The sequence below is a fragment of the Cibotium barometz genome, chromosome 44 (genome assembly GCF_041138505.1).
Source record: "Cibotium barometz isolate CiBa-2024 chromosome 44, ASM4113850v1, whole genome shotgun sequence".
Taxonomy (NCBI): Eukaryota; Viridiplantae; Streptophyta; class Polypodiopsida; order Cyatheales; family Cibotiaceae; genus Cibotium; species Cibotium barometz.
In genome coordinates this window covers 6,114,964-6,132,490 of record NC_141089.1, presented here as the reverse complement: position 1 = coordinate 6,132,490, position 17,527 = coordinate 6,114,964, and the positions used below count along the sequence as shown (strand labels likewise).

General features: G+C 45.6%; 1 protein-coding gene across 7 annotated transcripts in view; it reads left to right on the top strand.

Annotated features, from left to right (window-relative positions):
- The window catches only part of MSH1 (MUTL protein homolog 1), an 85,833-nt gene that overhangs the window by 17,050 nt on the left and 51,256 nt on the right, over positions 1-17,527 (top strand). For 4 of the 7 annotated variants that reach the window (XR_015263319.1, XR_015263320.1, XM_086782168.1 and 1 more), the window contains exons 3-11: positions 1,438-1,561; positions 1,685-1,782; positions 1,957-2,032; positions 2,584-2,703; positions 2,900-2,947; positions 3,164-3,228; positions 3,337-3,422; positions 3,515-3,679; positions 3,802-3,920. Coding sequence is in view for 4 of the 7 variants with exons in the window: in XM_086782168.1 (XP_086638294.1) it covers positions 1,438-1,561; positions 1,685-1,782; positions 1,957-2,032; positions 2,584-2,703; positions 2,900-2,947; positions 3,164-3,228; positions 3,337-3,422; positions 3,515-3,679; positions 3,802-3,920 (901 nt within the window). In the remaining 3 variants the exon portion in view is untranslated. The remainder of the gene's footprint in view (positions 1-1,437; positions 1,562-1,684; positions 1,783-1,956; positions 2,033-2,583; positions 2,704-2,899; positions 2,948-3,163; positions 3,229-3,336; positions 3,423-3,514; positions 3,680-3,801; positions 3,921-17,527) is intronic. The other 3 variants (XR_015263321.1, XM_086782170.1, XM_086782169.1) reach the window with 1 other exon arrangement.

Sequence of the window (17,527 nt, the reverse complement as noted above, 5' to 3'; positions counted from 1 at the left end):
ACTTTGGGATGCCTGATCTTGGAGGTGCCTGATCTTGGGGTTCACACAGTGAGGATGCAGACTTGGGGATGCCCGATCTTGGGGGTGCTTGATCTTGGGGTTCACACAGTGAGGATGCCGACTTGGGGATACTCGATCTTGGGGTTCACACAGTGAGGATGCTGACTTGGGGATGCCGGATCTTGGGGGTTACAGAGGATGCCGGCTTGGGGATGCCTGATCTTGGGAGTTCACACAATGAGAATGTCGACTTGGGGATATTGACATACGTAGAAATTGATGGGGAGTTTTATGCTTGCTCTAAAGTAGACGTGAGTATCTCCTAGTTGTGTGAAAACACAATCTTTGTTTAGTCTTAGATGAGAATTGGACATGGGAGATCTTGTGGTTGGAATTTTGTACTGGAAGTACATGGCACTAGGACTTGTTTGTGCATTGAGTGGAGTAGTGTTGCCGACAACTAAAGTAGGATGCCATTTGGTATGACATTTAAGTTGTGCTGTGGGTCTGTGCTAGGATTGTTATGGTATAGCTTGTTGCACTATAAGACTGGATGTCCTATTGGGATACAACTCTTGGACGAGAGTTGGATTGACAGTAAGGACTTTGATCTTTGTACTAGGGTCTACAAGAGGAGTCTTACACTGGCCAAGGTTAGAGGCAGTAAATTGAGCAGATGCTATGGATGGATGTCCGGATTTGGGGGTTCGCTTACATAGGTTTGTCTCCTTATACATTCACGAGGATGTGAATTGAACAGGAGGGAAGTATGTTGCATCTTGACAGGCCTAGGGTTAGGGCTAGGGATGTGAACTAACCAAGAGTAGGGTTAGTTCTTAGCGAATGTGTGGGGACTTGGAGGGTCCACACATAGGCTAAGGATGCTAGCAAGATGAGCCTAGATTGGCTAAGAGCTTATAATTAATACCCTAGGGCTAATAATAGCTAAAACCTTATAAATAAATTAGGAAAGCTTATAAATAAAGCAAGGGCCAATAATAGCCAGGTTATTGCTATATAAGTGACTTTGGGGGTGCTTATGAGTTGTTGAGGCATCCATGCGGTACACAAGAGGGCTACCAGGGGCGCGCAAGACCTCATGATTGTGGAACTGCAAGGTGGGTGGTTCAGCCTAGTGGTATGGGACGTGGGTCGCTAGGCTAGGGCCATTGGTACCAAACAGGCTCGTGGGGGCAATCATTCCTTGGCTCAGGGGTGAGTTCTTAGCTTAGGAGGATGTTTTTCATGAAGATTAGAGGCAATACCCCTTAGTTATCACTAAACTTTCTAGCCATTTTTGGCATCATCAGCTGCATGACAGCTATCATCCCTTTTCATTTTTTTTTCCAAGAGCTATTTGTTCATCTATAGTCGATGTTATCTTTGAGTAGTTTAGGAATGTTTATATGAGTAAACATGCTGTGTGGTACTGGACAGGAAGCAGTTTTGCAGATTCTTTAGAGCTGCACATGCACGTGCATTAAGCGGAGGTCAAAGCTCCAAGTCAAAAAGTAAACGACTTCAAGCTGAAACAAATGAATGTTTGGACTGGTGGGAGAAGGTAAGAGAGGGAGGGGGAGCTATGTAAAGCATTGCCAACTGAAGAGGGATTCAATCTTTTTTTAATATCGATCACATATTGGCATCGTTAGCATATCTGCATGGAATTTTTGCTTGCTAATAGAAAATGGAACAATTGAGCAAACCAGCTGCAAAGGAGTTGACAAAGAGGCTGAATTACACGAATTTGCTTGGACTCGACGACAACCTAAAAAACGGCAGGTGCAGTTGCAATAGTCGTTAGAGTTATCATCTTATCTCGTTTCTAGCTAAGCCTTGTGGTAAATGCAGGTGTATTTGATTACTCTTTGTCTCAAAAAAGCTCTCATTATTTGGTTATATGTTTTTCTTTTCCAAGAATGGCATTTGTGCTGATTTTGGACATTGGCAGAACAGCTTTAGAGAAGGGTCTCTCAATGGCGAACTTCTTGAAGTGAAAGCGAAGTACCCTCGTGAAGTGTTGCTTTGCAGGGTATGCTTAAATCAACACTTCTTGTTTCATTTAAGTTGGCATGTCAAGTAGCTGTTTCTAGTGTTAGCACTGGCATACCTTTGCTTGAAGTGTTCTCTAGCACAGGTGTTTTGCTGCTTACAGTAGACTTGGGGTTAGGTACACTTTATACTTGGTGGAGAGGAGATGGAGAAAACTGGAGATACACAGTAATTCTTGATTATTACAGGTGATAAGTTATCAAGCAGATAGGCATACATCAGCTAATCAATCTTCTTCCACTTAGAAAGGTGGTACCTTACCTTGAAGGCTGTGAATGTATGAAGGATGCTGATGAGAGGTTGATAGTGGCACTTGGCTTGGTGGTGGGTTTTCTTTTGAAATAGGGGGTGAGAGGATTAAGGAGAAAATCAGCTCACTGTAGATATAAATATTGTGGGAACAAATGAGCAAGAAGGAAACAAATATTTTCTTTTGAATTGTACATATAATTTGCTGATTATTCTCTTTACAGTTAATTTACACCACGCATCAACCTGATTGGTGTTTATGAATCTTTGTTTGGGGTGTAGGTGGGGGAGTTCTATGAAGCAGTCGGTTTTGATGCTTGTGTTCTTGTAGAGTATGCATCTCTTAATCCCATGTCTGGGTTGCGAAGTGACACAGTACCAAGAGCTGGCTGCCCTGTCATGGTAAGGCAACACCTTCTCTAAGAGTCTTCCTTTTCTCTTATAAAGAAGAGATCTGGTAGTCCCTATTTTACCCACAAGCTTATTTGCCTCATAGTACGTTATTTTGATCACTTAAATGAATTGGGTAACTTCTGGATATCATTGGTTGAGCTTTCTTTGCTGCCTTCAAACATTTGAAGCTCTATGCCGATCACAGAATTTGCGGCAGACATTGGATGCTCTCACGTCATCTGGCTTTTCAGTGGTAAGCATCATATATGGATGAGATTGTGAAGCTTATACATCTGGCTGTTTGTTTCCAAATTTTTCTAGATATGAGCCACTTACATGCTCATCAACCACTATTTGCACCTTGATGACAGGTTGTAATTGTGAACAGAAAATGGTGATTTTTTTTCCACTTCTGATAATGGATTCAAGCTATGTAAGTTTTTGCTTAGATTGGCGTTGTTTTTCTCAGTGTGTCTATGAGGAAATCAAAGCTCCCAGTCAAGGGCGGCAACGCAAAGATCGTTTTATCTCAGGGTATCATAAGATTTTGTAAAGAGAGCAATTTTATCTCTTAGTTGCTGTGTTCTGCACTTCAATCAATTATTGCCTTGTAATTCTTGAAATATTTTTGATGGCTTTCAGTCATGCACATCCTGGAAGTCCTTATGTATATGGTTTAGCGGAAGCAAACATCGACTTGGATGTGTCAGAAGAAGTTTTTGTGGTTGGTATGCACGGCCTCATTTCTTCATGCAAATCGTGAATTGTGGTTTGGTTGCAAAATGATCATATGTTAAAAAGTCTGCTGTTGCTGCCACAGGTATATCAAAATCTGCACGTGGTTATTGCCTGGTCTCTGTCTCAGAAATGATGAGAACATTCTCGGTAGAAGACGGGCTAACTGAGGAGGCAGTGGTTGCAAAACTCAGGGCAAAAACTTGCTATTATTTTTTCATTCATCGGTCCTTGCGAGATGATTCTTCAGGTACTCAACAAGGAGGTGAAAGAATGTGAGAACAGATAATTTTTAATCCTCCTGTGATGGAGTGAGTGGTAGGGTTTGTAGTATGGGAAGATATGCCTCCTGTAAGCTGAGAGTGCTGATAGCTATTGCAGGAGTGGTTAGATGGGGTGAGTATGGCGAGGGCGGCTTGGTGTGGGCAGAATGCAAGGGTAAATCATGCGAGTGGTTTGATCATGATCCTGTATCACAAGTCATCTCAAAGGTAAATAGAGTGTGGTTAACCAAATGTAGCAATTGGTTTCTGTACCTCTGTTTGAGAGAACTACTACATGCTTCCAAACTTGGTGTGTCTTGACTTTGTTTTTCAACGTTAGTAAGTGTATCACAAAGGTAAATAGAGTGTGGTTAACCAAATGTAGCAATTGGTTTCTGTACCTCTGTTTGAGAGAACTACTACATGCTTCCAAACTTGGTGTGGCTTGACTTTGTTTTTCAACGTTAGTCAGTGCACATTATATCGCAAGAAACACAATTTTTATCACCAAAAACCAGGCTGGAACCCTATGTGACAAAGTGCTAAAAACACATACAAGCCAGATAATGTGAAAGTGATTCACCTACAAGGAAATGTCATTGTAAGAATCATCACATCACCAACACCATGCAGGCTTAGAGTTCAGGCAGAAGCAGAAAGATTACCCTTTTCTTCTGGCAGATCACCCATGGTGTGTGTTTCCTCTTCACCAGTAAAGAGTAGTTTTAGGTGCATGTTACAGGCCCACATTGTCCCTGACGTTTAGTACTTTTAGAGACCGTACCCACAATTGCATATGGGATGTGTAGAAGCTCAGGGTATCACAAATATTTCAGTTCTCATATCTTGTATCAGAAGATGGCCATCCTGCATCACTTGGAGGTTAGTTGCATGGCTTCTTGATTCATGCCAATACCTTCAGAGCGGTTGCTCTATATGCTACTTGTGGAGTGTACATATTACAAACCTGGTGCAGGTCTCAGATTCTCTCTCTGAGCCATGTCACTCGGTACTGGACTTAGATTGGAATTATAATGAATTTGACAGCTTGGCAGGTTTGTTTGCCATATGCATGGATGCCACTCAGACTTCTCCTATGCAGGCCATTTGTCATAATTGTTATTTCAAGCCTTTTACATTTAATTACTTTGTTAATCAATTGATTATTACATGAACTATGATAACCCATGCGACGGATTTTACTAACAAACACATCTACTCATCAAGGGACATGCCGCTTCTAAAAAGTTTCATTCAAGTATCACACCTTCCAAGAGGCATGGCTTGATTGTAACCTTCCCCCCTTTTTTTTAAGTGAGCCCCCCCGCATCAATACAATAAGACATCTTGCTTTCTGCTAAACACTTTGTAATTTCAGCATTGACTCTTAATCATGTCCAATTAAATACCTAAGACTAGCAATAGTCTCAGAGCAAAGAAGCTCCACTTGTGAATGTCCACACGTGAGAGGATATGCCTACAGGTTGAATGACTTAGAGAAGAAAAGAATCATGATAAGCAGAGATATTGTGTTTGTTGAAAATGACAGCCCCTTTGGTCAGTTAAACAATGAAATTCCACTTGATATTCACCATTGGAGATCAAAATTAGCAGCCATGTATGATGCGAAAAATAGAGCAAGAAAAAGGACAAGCGCCTGAGTATACCATTTCAGAAACGCTTGAACAGCTTAGTTTGGGGGATGGTATTGAATCTGAAAGTGAAGTACAGCAAGCTGTTTTGGATAAACAACCAGGGCAGCAGACACCAGTGAAGAGGGATAGAGTTCCTAGATGGTACTTGAAGGTGCTTGAAGACTCAAAGGTTAAAGATTTGCCTGAAAGTAGCTCAAAGAGGGTTATTAAGGTAGCGAAGAAGGGGCCAAGCCCTTATATGTAAGAACTTGGATGTGCCTAATACTTTCAAGGAGGCAGAAAAATCAGAAAGATTTAATGTAATGAGAATATGATGCCATTGTGAACTTGTAGACCTACCAGCAAGTAAGAATATTGTTGGATGCAAATGGATTCGTAGGGTAAAATATAAGGCAGATGGCGGCATAGACAAGCACAAAGCAAGGCTTGTTGCAAAAGGATTTTGTAGATGAAACCTTTGCACCTGAAGCAAAGTACAACACTGAAAATGGTGATTGCATTAGCTGCATAAAATGCTTGGATACTTCATCAGGTGGATGTTAAGCGAGCCTTCCTTTTTCCCCCCCCCAAACTAGTGTTACACCCAAGATCCTCCGGTAGTCACCATTTTTCACTCTCCATAGGTGCAGGTGCCTGTAGGCGCATTTTATCTCCCCACCCATAGGCGCATTTTATCTGCCCGTTAAGCGAGCCTTATTAAATGGTGACTTACAGGAAGAAGCATATATGTAGCAGCCACCATGAATTGTTTAGCCAAGACAAGAGAATGAAGCTTGCGGGTTGATCAAATTTCAATATGGACTCAAACGGGCACCGAGGTCTTTGTATACCGGTGTTGACAGTTTCTTTGGTAGCATATTGTTATATATCTAACACTAATCCTTGGTATAAGGTCCTAATCTGGTCAGGGTTGGGGAGCCTTGGGAGTACGGGAAGGCCACAAGTAGGTTATAGGTGAGTAGGGTTCATTATCAGTGACAATCCATGGTTATTGGCCATTTATAGCTGGAGTTATTTATAGCGACGGCGGTCATTATATAAATGACTTATGGGTAATTGTGATTCATTCAGACATAGAGTTGGTTGATGGTCTATGTTTGGACGAGACTCCTGCCATGGACATGGCGGTTCACAGGTGGTCTTGCTGAAGGTATGGCGCTAGGGTTGACTGGCTTAGCATGTGGGGAGTGGAACCCTAGCCCCTTAGGATAGGCTTTGGTGGTATGGCGCTAGGGTTGACTGGCTTGGCATGTGGGGAGTGGAACCCTATCCCCTGATCATCTTGTCCAGGTATCTCTCGGTCATTGTGCTTTTGTTGATTTGCAAATCTGGTTAAGTGTTGTGTTCTGAGGGTTGCATGAGGGAACTTGTGTGGATTTTGTGCACAGAGAAATGAAATGAAATGATATATTAACGTCTCTAAGAGGCCATAATGGCCTATGAGACCAAAACTCAGGTATGCATGATGGGCTGCTATGCCAATGGGCCTATTGGAAATCGTGAAACCCCGCACATCAGGTATCAATGAAGGAGATCCCATCAAGTAGTCCACTGTGCTCGCTCCCCCTTAGAGTTCCAGTGTGTGAGAGCATCTGATCCTTGCCATCTCGATAAGCCATTGTATATGACCAACCCATGTGCACTCCCGAGTGTGAGAAAATGCCTGCCATAATCTGTAATCTCCCCCTCATCCTGTGCTGATCTCTGCAACCCTATATCCTCTGCGGTGATCTCCCGGTACATAGCCTCTTGAGTATCATACAACTCTGTCTGCTCTGTGCCTGTACGTGCATTAAAGTCTCCCAATAGTAATATGTCTCCCATGTTGGCAAACCTCATGATATCATCATATAGTGGTATATAGGGCGACTCTCTTGATGGTGCAAACCTGGAGTGGGCTGGGGGAAAGTAGCATACTGCCACATATAGCTCGCGGAGCCCCTTTCTGCATATTCGGACCCACATCTACCTCGCATCTGCATCTCTACGTACCACATGTATTTTGTCACGAAGCTCCTCCCTGAAAAGTATTGCCACTCCTCTAGATCCTCTGGTGCCTCCCACTGTGTGTGGCTGAGGGCGGAACACTGATTCCCATCTATAACCCCGCACGTCAGGAAGCCTCTTGTTTGTGCACTGATGGGTCTCTGTATACATAGCAATATCACTGTGTCTGAAAGTATCCTCAAAGTATTCTGCATTTGTTCTAAGGGCTCCATTGCAATTCCACACCGTGAATCGCAAGGTCTCTTTGGTTGCGCACCGTCAGGCGGGCCCTCTCCGTAATGATGACTCGGCCATCTCTATATACCGCCCATTTCCCCTCTTTCCTTGCCTCAAGCACACGTGGCATGTGTTACTTCCGGTGTGCTATCTGGGTCCTCATCCAAATAAATCTTTTCCCCCTTAAGGGCCATCCTTTTGGAGAGGAAGGCCGCCTTCTTCTCCAAGTCACCAAACTTGATGATCAATATCTTTGCCCTGGTTTCATCTCTGCCTACTTGCCATGCTCCGGTAATGGGTACATCAGTGGCTCCAATTTTTGTTGCAAGAGCTTTTGCATCCTCTTGGGGATTTCCCTTATCTTCCCACCCAACTACACGTACATGTAAGGCACGTGCCCGTCTCTTGGCTTCCTCTTCCAATGTAGCATTCATCACCTCTACTTTATTGACTGGTGTATCCTTCTGTTTTTTAACTACTTCAATCCATGGGTTGACTTCCTCAATTTGTTTCTTTGTGGCAGTGGCAATTTCAGCCCATGAATGCATTTCCTTCTCACCTGCAGCCACTTTTGCCTTACATGATTCCAAAGTGTTTTGCATTTCTGTGATGTGTTTTTCGCGGTCAGCCATACATGTCTTCAAAGTGCCTTCGTACGATGCAACTGTTGTGCCAATCTCTCGGAGCATGTCATCCTTCCATTTCTGCATCTCTTTTTTCATTTCCGTGTGCATCAAGGCTTGGGCTAATTCCATTTCAACCCATACTTGGGCTTGCATTTCTCCCTTCAATTGGACATATATCTTGGGGATTTCCCTTATCTTCCCACCCTACTACACGTACATGTAAGGCAAGTGCCCGTCTCTTGGCTTCCTCTTCCAATGTAGCATTCATCACCTCTACTTTATTGATTGGTGTATCCTGCTGTTTTTTAACTACTTCAATCCATGGGTTGACTTCTCAATTTGTTTCTTTGTGGCAGTGGCAATTTCAGCCCATGAATGCATTTCCTTCTCACCTCCAGCCACTTTTGCCTTACATGATTTCAAAGTGTTTTGCATTTCTGTGATGTCTTTTTCGCGGTCAGCCATACATGTCTTCAAAGTGCCTTCGTACAATGCAACTGTTGTGCCAATCTCTTAGAGCATGTCATCCTTCCATTTCTGCATCTCTTTTTTCATTTCCGTGCGCATCAAGGCTTGGGCTAATTCCATCTCAACCCGTACTTGGGCTTGCATTTCTCCCTTCAATTGGACATATATCTCTTCCTTCAGCGTTTCGTATATCACTCTCCTTTGGGCATGCATCTGCTCGGTCCATTCCTTTTCAAGCTCCTGTCACATGGTGTTCATCTCTGTCCTTATGTGAAGTTGTAGCTCCTCATAAAGGGCCTAATCTTGTCGGGCCATCTTCGTAATCCTTCGTGAGCCAGGGGACATGATTCCTCCCCTCAGTCTTCTGCGCGGTAGGCATTTGGTGCCTTCGTGGGGGTGAAAGGTTGTCTCACCATCTTGTTCCCCCTCTAGGGGTTGAGACATGTTTTCCCCTACTACTTGCTGCCTTGGGGGCTGGATGTGCGGCCTCTCCCTTGCGTCCACACGTCAGGGCCTGCTGGGCTGTGCGCCGCCTTTGAAGTGGAAGAGGCGGCAAACTGCGGCTAGTGGCTACGTCTGGTGGCAACAACCACGATTGGTGCAAGCTAACCTGGCTGAAGGCAACGCTCCCGTCAGCCAACAAGCCAGTGTCTAAAGTAAGTGCGCTCAGCGGCCAGCAAAGTCGGCGCTCATCGAAGACTGTAGAATTATCAGCGCTGGGCGGCCAGCTTTCTTGGGTGGCCTCATCAAGGTGGCAACAGAACACGGCAACAAATACGCGGCGCCTGCAATGTTCAGTCAGTTAGCCGACTCGATTCCAGTGTCTCATGCTCTCACATTAGCCAAGAAAGAAATGAAATGATATATTAACGTCCTCAAAAGGCGAAAATGACCTATGAGACGAAAAAGGTTACAACAATTGGTGGATCTGATACATTGTCTGTGTAAGAAAAGCTAAAACAACTAAACAACTAACTGAAACTGAAACAACAACTATGAGGAAAAGTAAGGTACTAGGAGCTCCTGATGGATAACATATGGGAAGGAAAACTCCAGCAACAAAGGTAAGCATCATATACATCACTATCCAAAGATGTCTCTCATCGGTTGATGGCAGATATGCTCAATGTCCTCCATGGTGAGTACCCTGACTAGACGTCTCCCATGCCGTGCTAGTATGGTTCTGATCCTCTGTTGTAGTCTCCGCCGGTGTCGAGATGGGCCTCTCATCTTGGGGCGCCTGGACTGCTCCAGCTCTATAGCCCGATCAATCAGTGTACCTCTGGTGCGGCTATACTTTGGGGCTAGCTGCAATGCTTGCTGGCTTGACTGCTTAGTCTCTGGTCGAAAGAAGTCTGTAATCTGCCTCTGTAGGTGTCTCTCCCTCTTTGATCCGCTCCCTCTCAAGAGACCCTCTCTATGTCTACGTAGCTCCAGCAAGTATAATCTGAGGCATCTTTGATCCTGGTATCTCATGACTCTGGAAAGTGGTCCGAAACCCTCTCTGAACAGGCAGTGAAAACAGCCTCGTATCTCATAATATACTGGACAGTGACAAATCCTGGCCTCAGCTGGTACTCCTCTGAATCTGCCAGTCTCAATCTCTAGCTGGTGTGAGGATGTGCGCATCTAACTAATAGCACACCGTACCCCATGAGAAAGATGAGTATCCATGTAGCTGGGTCTAATCACAAACCCATCCTCCGTGAGCTGGAGAAGATGACCTCTATAGAAAGCCATCTTCGTACCAAGCTCGTGTGTTGGCTGTATCCATGTCCTTCTAGTGTCCAGTTGAGTCAAGTCTTGCCTGATAAGTCTGGTAATCTCTACCCGTGTGAGAAAGAAAGAAAGAAAGAAAGATTTTATTAACGTCTTCCAAAAGACCGAACTCGGCCTATGAGACAAATCAGTGTACCTGTGTGGGGTATCCTCTGTCATCCCAACAAAATGAAAAAGCTGAATCTGGGTGTGCAATAAGTACAATGCGTGGGGGAGGTGATGGAGCTCTACTACTAGGAGAATGCAAAGCTATATGCATGGAGTATACAATCATGATATGCAACCTAGCTAGCTCCATCCTGTACCATACTCGGGGTATAGAATGGTATACATCAATGAAGGGGGTGTCCACAGCTCCCTGAAGAACATGCCTGGGTTTGCTCTGAAGCGAGCCAGTCGCTCCGCACCCTCTGCGTGAAATTGAGCTCTGATCTTTGTCATCTCTCTCTGGTATAGGCGTGGTGTCCGAAAGCCAGGTGTCCTCTTTCTCCTGCGGGCTCTGAGTGTCTCTGCTCTCTGGAGAGTAATTCCCTGTTGTGTAGGGGCTGGGAGTGGGGTGGATCTCTGAAAAAATGTAGTAATCTGTGTCTATCGTCCCCCCTGTGGAGCTGTTTGAGCCTGTAATAATGTCTCTCTGTGACGCTGAATGTCTAGAATGAATCTCCCTAGTATGCGCTGGTCTGCTGCCTCAAAGATTTGGCGTAAGGAATGTGGCTCTCTGAATAAAATGGGATATCTCTCTCTGATGGTTGTATATGCTCTGCATCTGCATACATAATGCTCCTCACCCTCCACCTCCTCTCTGCACAATCTGCATACCCTCTCCTCTCGGGGGATCTGTGTTGCTCTGCCAGTCTCGATCTCCAATCGATGTGATGAGACTCTAAGCTGACCAATAGCTACTCGAGAGCCGTGTGGTAAAAAGCCCTCCATGTATCTAGGCCTCTCTATAAATCCATCATCAGTGATACTCATGAAGTGATCTCTGTAGTATAGCATCTTCGGTCGAAGAGGCTGTGTAAGTGATATCCATGTCTCTCGTGTATAGAGCTGCCATAGGTCCTGTCTCAATACTTTGTTCCTCTCACCATGAGAGAGACGGATATGTGGTGCATCCCTGTCATACTGGAATGGTGGTAGATGATCCATGTCTAGGCCATGCTGTGAGAACCAATGTGTGACCTGTGCATACCATGATCCTCTGTCTCCTACCTCAGCCAGCTGTCTAGATGCCTCAAAAGCTCTGTATGGTAATCTGTCCTGTGGCATCTCTTTGAATCTGTCTAGCAGGCATATAGTCTGGAATATGGCCTCTACCATCATAGGAGGCATAGCAAACTCTGCTCGAATAATGTCATGAGGTACTGACGGTTCGCTGTGTATCATGCGTGCCATTATGAGGGCCTGTGGTCTCTCTATCTGTGTCCACCAATGGGTAGCAAGTCCTGGCGCCCATACCGCTGCTCCATACATCAGTGCCGGTGTGACTAATGTGTCAAATAGCCACCCTTTCGTCCGGGGTTCCTGAAAATGCGCCTGGTGGCACTGTCTCTCTGGCATAGCCAATGTTGCATATCTTCGTGTCAATCTGGCTCTGGCTGCTGAACCCATGGTGAAGCGCGTGGCTGTTGCAGAGAAGGTAACCCCTAGGTACACGTATGATGTCACCACCTCCACTTGACGTCCTGCGAGAGTGAATGTTAGCTGACTCCTGCCTTGTCTCAATGTATGAAAGAACATAACCTTGGTTTTCCCAAGGTTCACAGTAAGACCCCTCTGTGTGCAGAAATCATCGAGTGCATGTAGATGCTGCTGGAGACCTCCTGGAGACTCAGACACTAATACAATATCATCAGCATAAAGCATAATATGTATTGAGGTGCCTGCTAGATCAACTCCATCTCCGCCTCCCCGTGTAATGAAGTCAGCCACCTCATCAATGTATAATCCAAATAGTAGCGTGGGGGAAAGTGGGCATCCTTGCTTCACACCAATGGTGCTAGCAATAGTCTCGGACATACCTCCTGGGCATCTGACTCGCCCAAAAAGCTGCTCATATAATGCATAGATGCCCCGTGTCATATCTGCTGGTATGCCAAGAGACTGCAGGCGCTGAAAGAGCCTCTCTCGTGGTACTGTGTCAAATGCCTTGCAAAAATCCACAAAGCAGCAATAGAGCTTTCTCTTCCTCACTCTGGCCTGATCAATCATACATCTCAAAGTGAATACATGGTCAGTGGTAGAGAAAGCTCTCTTGAAGCCTGCCTGCCCTGATGAGCGTAAACCTGTTCGCTTTGCGTATAAGCTAAGCTCTTGCTCCAACACTGCACCATAGAGTTTGGCCAACACGTGGCCAACCATAACCGTCCTGTAGTTGCTCGGATCGAGCATATCCCTTGTTTTGTGGATCGGCACAATGGTGTGCATCGTCCACTTCGCAGGCAAACCCTCTGCTAGTGCCCTGTTAAACAGGTGTGCAAGAAAAGGAGCCAAAGAATCTAGTGCATATATGAGATGCTCACCCTGTAGGCCCATATGGTCGGCGGCCCGTCCATGCTGTAGGCGGCGAATAGCTTCCTTTTGTTGGAAATAAGTGCACACTAGGTGTACTATTTCTCTAGTCTACATTTGTCTAGTCTCAGTTTTTGTCTTAAGTCTTGAGTGTGTGCCATGTGGCACCTCTATAATTGTCCCATAAGTCAGTCTACTCTATCTTGTACTTCTCACCTATATATTGTGGGTGTCACATCAATGAAAGTATCAATCTTGTGTCTTGTCTACACTCATCTCAAGGTATGTCTACGCTTTGTGTCTTCTTCTAGTCTTGCTTTCATTTCAGTTTCAGTTTCAGCTTTGTCTCTACCCCATTTTTCATAACATGGTATCAGAGCAGGTTTATCCTGGCTCCCCTCATCTTTGCCCTTGTTTCCTGTGAGCACAGTCGCTTGGTTCAGAACAGGCCGCCGCTTAGCTGGGTGCTGCCCCTGCTCTTGGTAGTCGACCTGCTGCTGTAGCGCCCAACAACTATCTGCCGCCACATTTTTGGGAGCTGCCTCACGTTTTTTTTTTGCATCTCACCGTTTCTATATGTTCGCTCCTGTCCTCTAGTATTGCACATGCAGCTTGTCATATCAGTAAGCAACCTGCCAGCCTGAACTTTCTGTCCGCCCACTTTCTTGCTGTCCGCCGTGTTCAGACTCATACAGCCCGCTGTACTGTTGCTGCTCTCCTTTGGCTGCCTTCTTCATCGACTCAAGGGTGCGCATCATCTAGAAGCAGCTGCAGATCGACTTTCCTCCTGTTAACGAGCTATTTGCTGCATTCAGTTCTGCCATCGCTTCCTCTTGAAGAGTCTACAAGGTACTGTGCATTGTCTCCTTCAGTTTGCTGGTCAGTCCTTTTCTTATCCTCATATCTGCAAACTGCTAGTTCCTCATGCTTCGATGGGCTGTCACATGCTATGGCCTTGACAAGTGGTGAGAGAGCCGGCTTCTAAAAACAGTTTGGATCTCTTCTTTCATTCATTTCTGCAATCTTGTAAGGGAATAGACACTGCCCTTGCATTTTAGCAAGAGGTAAGACCTTCCCACATGGCCTCTTCTACTCATTCTCTCATGTCTATCGACAAATTTAATGGGTCCAACTTTCATACTTGGCAAATCAAAATCAAGTGCCATCTTATGAAAGAAAGTCTTTGGGACGTTGTTCACCATGCTGCTCCCGAAGATTCCGACATTGAGCAAGTTATCACTTATGCTCCCACTGCCAAGAATGACAAAGCCTATGCTATCATCTTGCTCGGTCTTGGAGATGATTACATTAATCACATCTCCGACATACAATCTGCTTCTCGAGCATGGATCACTTTGGATACCCTTTTTGGACCCCGCTCTACTAAAAACTCTAAGATTGCACTTATGATCTCATTCTTTGATCTATATATGCAGGAGGGAGCTACTATAGCCTCTCATGTGAATTATTTTCGCAGTCTTATGGTTCAGCTTGCATCAGTGAAGTCCCCCACCTCCGAAGATATTGCTATTGCTGTGCTTCTCAAAAGCTTACCTGACACCTATGCTACTCTTGTCACTACCTTCAAGTATCACAATAATCCTACTCTTGAAGGTGTCATCAATGCTCTCCAAGAAGAGGAAAGAACTCAACAACAAAAGGTAACTGACACTGCATTTTTAGCAAAGAAAGGAAGTTCTAAGGTAAGAAAGCCTTGCACCCATTGTGGAAAAACTAATCATATGGAGAAGGACTGCTTCAAGGCTCATCCATGCACCATTTGTGGCCGTGATAATCACCGGGAGAAGGACTGCTACTCCAAAACCTCTACATCAGCCCCTGCATCTACCTCAGCCCATGTTGCTGCAGCATCTCCATCAGCAGATCTTGCTGTTCATTCCTCATATGATGAGGAGTGGGCTTTCTGATTACTTCATCTTTCTTGTCTACCACTTTGACCACCGATGATGTAGGTCAAGGGATTCTATGCCTTACTCATTCTGCTTTAGGACCTCTCTCTTGTCCCTACCCGAGAGGCAGAGATTGCCCTTGAGGAGGGGATGTCTTCAAGGTCCATCTGTTTGTCTACAGTCAGTCTTCTGTCTATCTAGTCTTGTCTGTCTGTCTATTTGTCTATCAATCTGACTGTGTCTTGTTTTAAATCCATCTTGTCCCTATCCTTGTGGACCCATATGAGGATATCACTTGAGGAGGGGTGTCTCAGGATCTTTGTCTGTCATGTCTTCTGTCTTGTCTCTCAGTCTAGAGGTCTTTATGTCTGTCTTCTAGACTTGTCTTTCTGTCTTCCTCCTAGTGTCCACTTAAGGAGGGTGTTGGAAATAAGTGCACACTAGGTGTACTATTTCTCTAGTCTACATTTGTCTAGTCTCAGTTTTTGTCTTAAGTCTTGAGTGTGTGCCATGTGGCACCTCTATAATTGTCCCATAAGTCAGTCTACTCTATCTTGTACTTCTCACCTATATATTGTGGGTGTCACATCAATGAAAGTATCAATCTTGTGTCTTGTCTACACTCATCTCAAGGTATGTCTACGCTTTGTGTCTTCTTCTAGTCTTACTTTCATTTCAGTTTCAGTTTCAGCTTTGTCTCTATCCCATTTTTCATAACACCTTTACCATCAAGTGGGTAAAGAAGCTAGTTGTGGTAGGTCGAGGCTCCTGTGTGGCTGAGGTATAGGTGGCTGCTGTGGGGCATGGTATAGGCCCTCTGCATATGTGTGCTATATGGGCTGTAATAGTATCCATAGGTGCCAGGGGATCCATGAGTAGGAGCCCATCCTCTACTCTGCCAGTGTATATGTCTGCCACGTCATGTGTGAAGTAGATGGTAGTGTGTGGCGTCGGTATGTGGGGGGCTGGTGATACTGGTGATCCGGCTAGTGAAAATGCCAAGTATGTATGATCTGCCCCAATCGGACGAGGTGGGATGGAGAATGAGGTGACAAGCTGTGATGCCTCCAAAGATTCCATAATGTAGTCCACCACCGTGCCTCCGGTCCGTGTATGACCCCCATGTGGGAAGTATGTCAGCCCTCTTGATCCCGGCTGCTGTAGCATCCCGTTATAAATAACGAGACGATGCCTGGCTCCCAACTCTAGTAAGTGGTCCCCATAATGTCCTCTATCTGGTCCAGTGTCCTCTGATGCCCGACTAGCCCCTATCTCCTCTGGATCCACAGGGTGGAGGATCTCCATGTCATCATAGTCATACACCTTACACTGTCTGCTTTGTGTGTGGGCATTGAAGTCACCCGTAAGAAATACTTCCCCTAGTGTAGAATAATGCATAATCTCCTCTGGCAGACAACTGTATGGTGAGGCTCCTGTCTCCTCTTGTGGCATGTCCTCTGTAATGACATAGGAGGATCCTGACGGAGGAAAGTAACATAGGGCTATGTATATAACCCTGTCCTGTGAGAGCTGTAAGCTGATCCACATGTATCTGGCCTCTGGATCCTGTGCTACCACTCTCAGTCTCCCCTGTAGCTCCCGTCTGAATAGAATTGCTACTCCCCCCGACCCTCTCGAGGTACTTGGCGTGTGGTCCTCCTGTATGCTGACTCCCACTGGAATCCCTCTACTCGAGGTAGTCCTCTCTCTGGGCTCTGATGTGTCTATGTCAGAAGTATGATGCCTCTCCCCACCATAACATGCTCCAGTTGTCCAAGCTGCACCCATAGTGAACCAATACAGTTCCATACTGCCATGTGTATCTCTGTCAGTGGCCTGGTCTGTGTCCCATAGGCCGCAAACCGCTAATCCATGGGCCGGCCATCAATGATGACCCGACCATCTCGATAGAAGGCCTTCTTGCCTTCTCTCCTCGCGTGTAAGACTCGTGGCATGCAAGCTCTCCTATGCTCTAGCTGCATCCTCGTGAGATCATCATCCAAGGAAATAGGAGCTCCCTCTAAGCCTCGTAGTATGACCCTCTTCCTCATGAAGGTGATCCTCTCCGTCTCTCCTGCAAACTGTAGGATGAGGGCTCGCTTGCATGTTGAGTCTTTCCCGGCTCTCCATGCTTTGGTGAAGGGGAGAGGGTCCTCTTCCCTCTAGCCTAGCTTCATGCATAGAAGCTGTGCATCTTTCTCGGGAGTGGAGTTGGGTGTCTCGGCTATACCTGTGATTCGAATGTTGAGGCGGCGGGCATGCCTCATCTTCTCCTCCTCAATGGTGGTGTGAATGATTTGATGTTCGTCCCTTTGAGTCTCCTCCCTCACTTCTTTGCGGATGTTCTTCTTCACCACCTCAACCCATCCTGACTGCTTGGCTTCGAGTTTTCCCTCCATGTCCGTTGTGATCTCCTTGGAGATCTCAACTTTGATGGCCGTGAGAGTGTTCTCATTGATCTCCCCTTCTTCCTTCTCGGTGTTCTTGACGGTTACCAGTTCCACTTTCAATGCACTCACCTCCTCCTTGAGTGCTGTGTTCTCTTGTTCAAGGCCCGTGACCCGTGCTTCGAGGGCCATGATGTGCCGATGGCCCGATGTAGTTTGTTCTCCACCTCATTGAGGTTGGAATCGGATGTCTTCTTATTCTCCTTGATTAGTGCC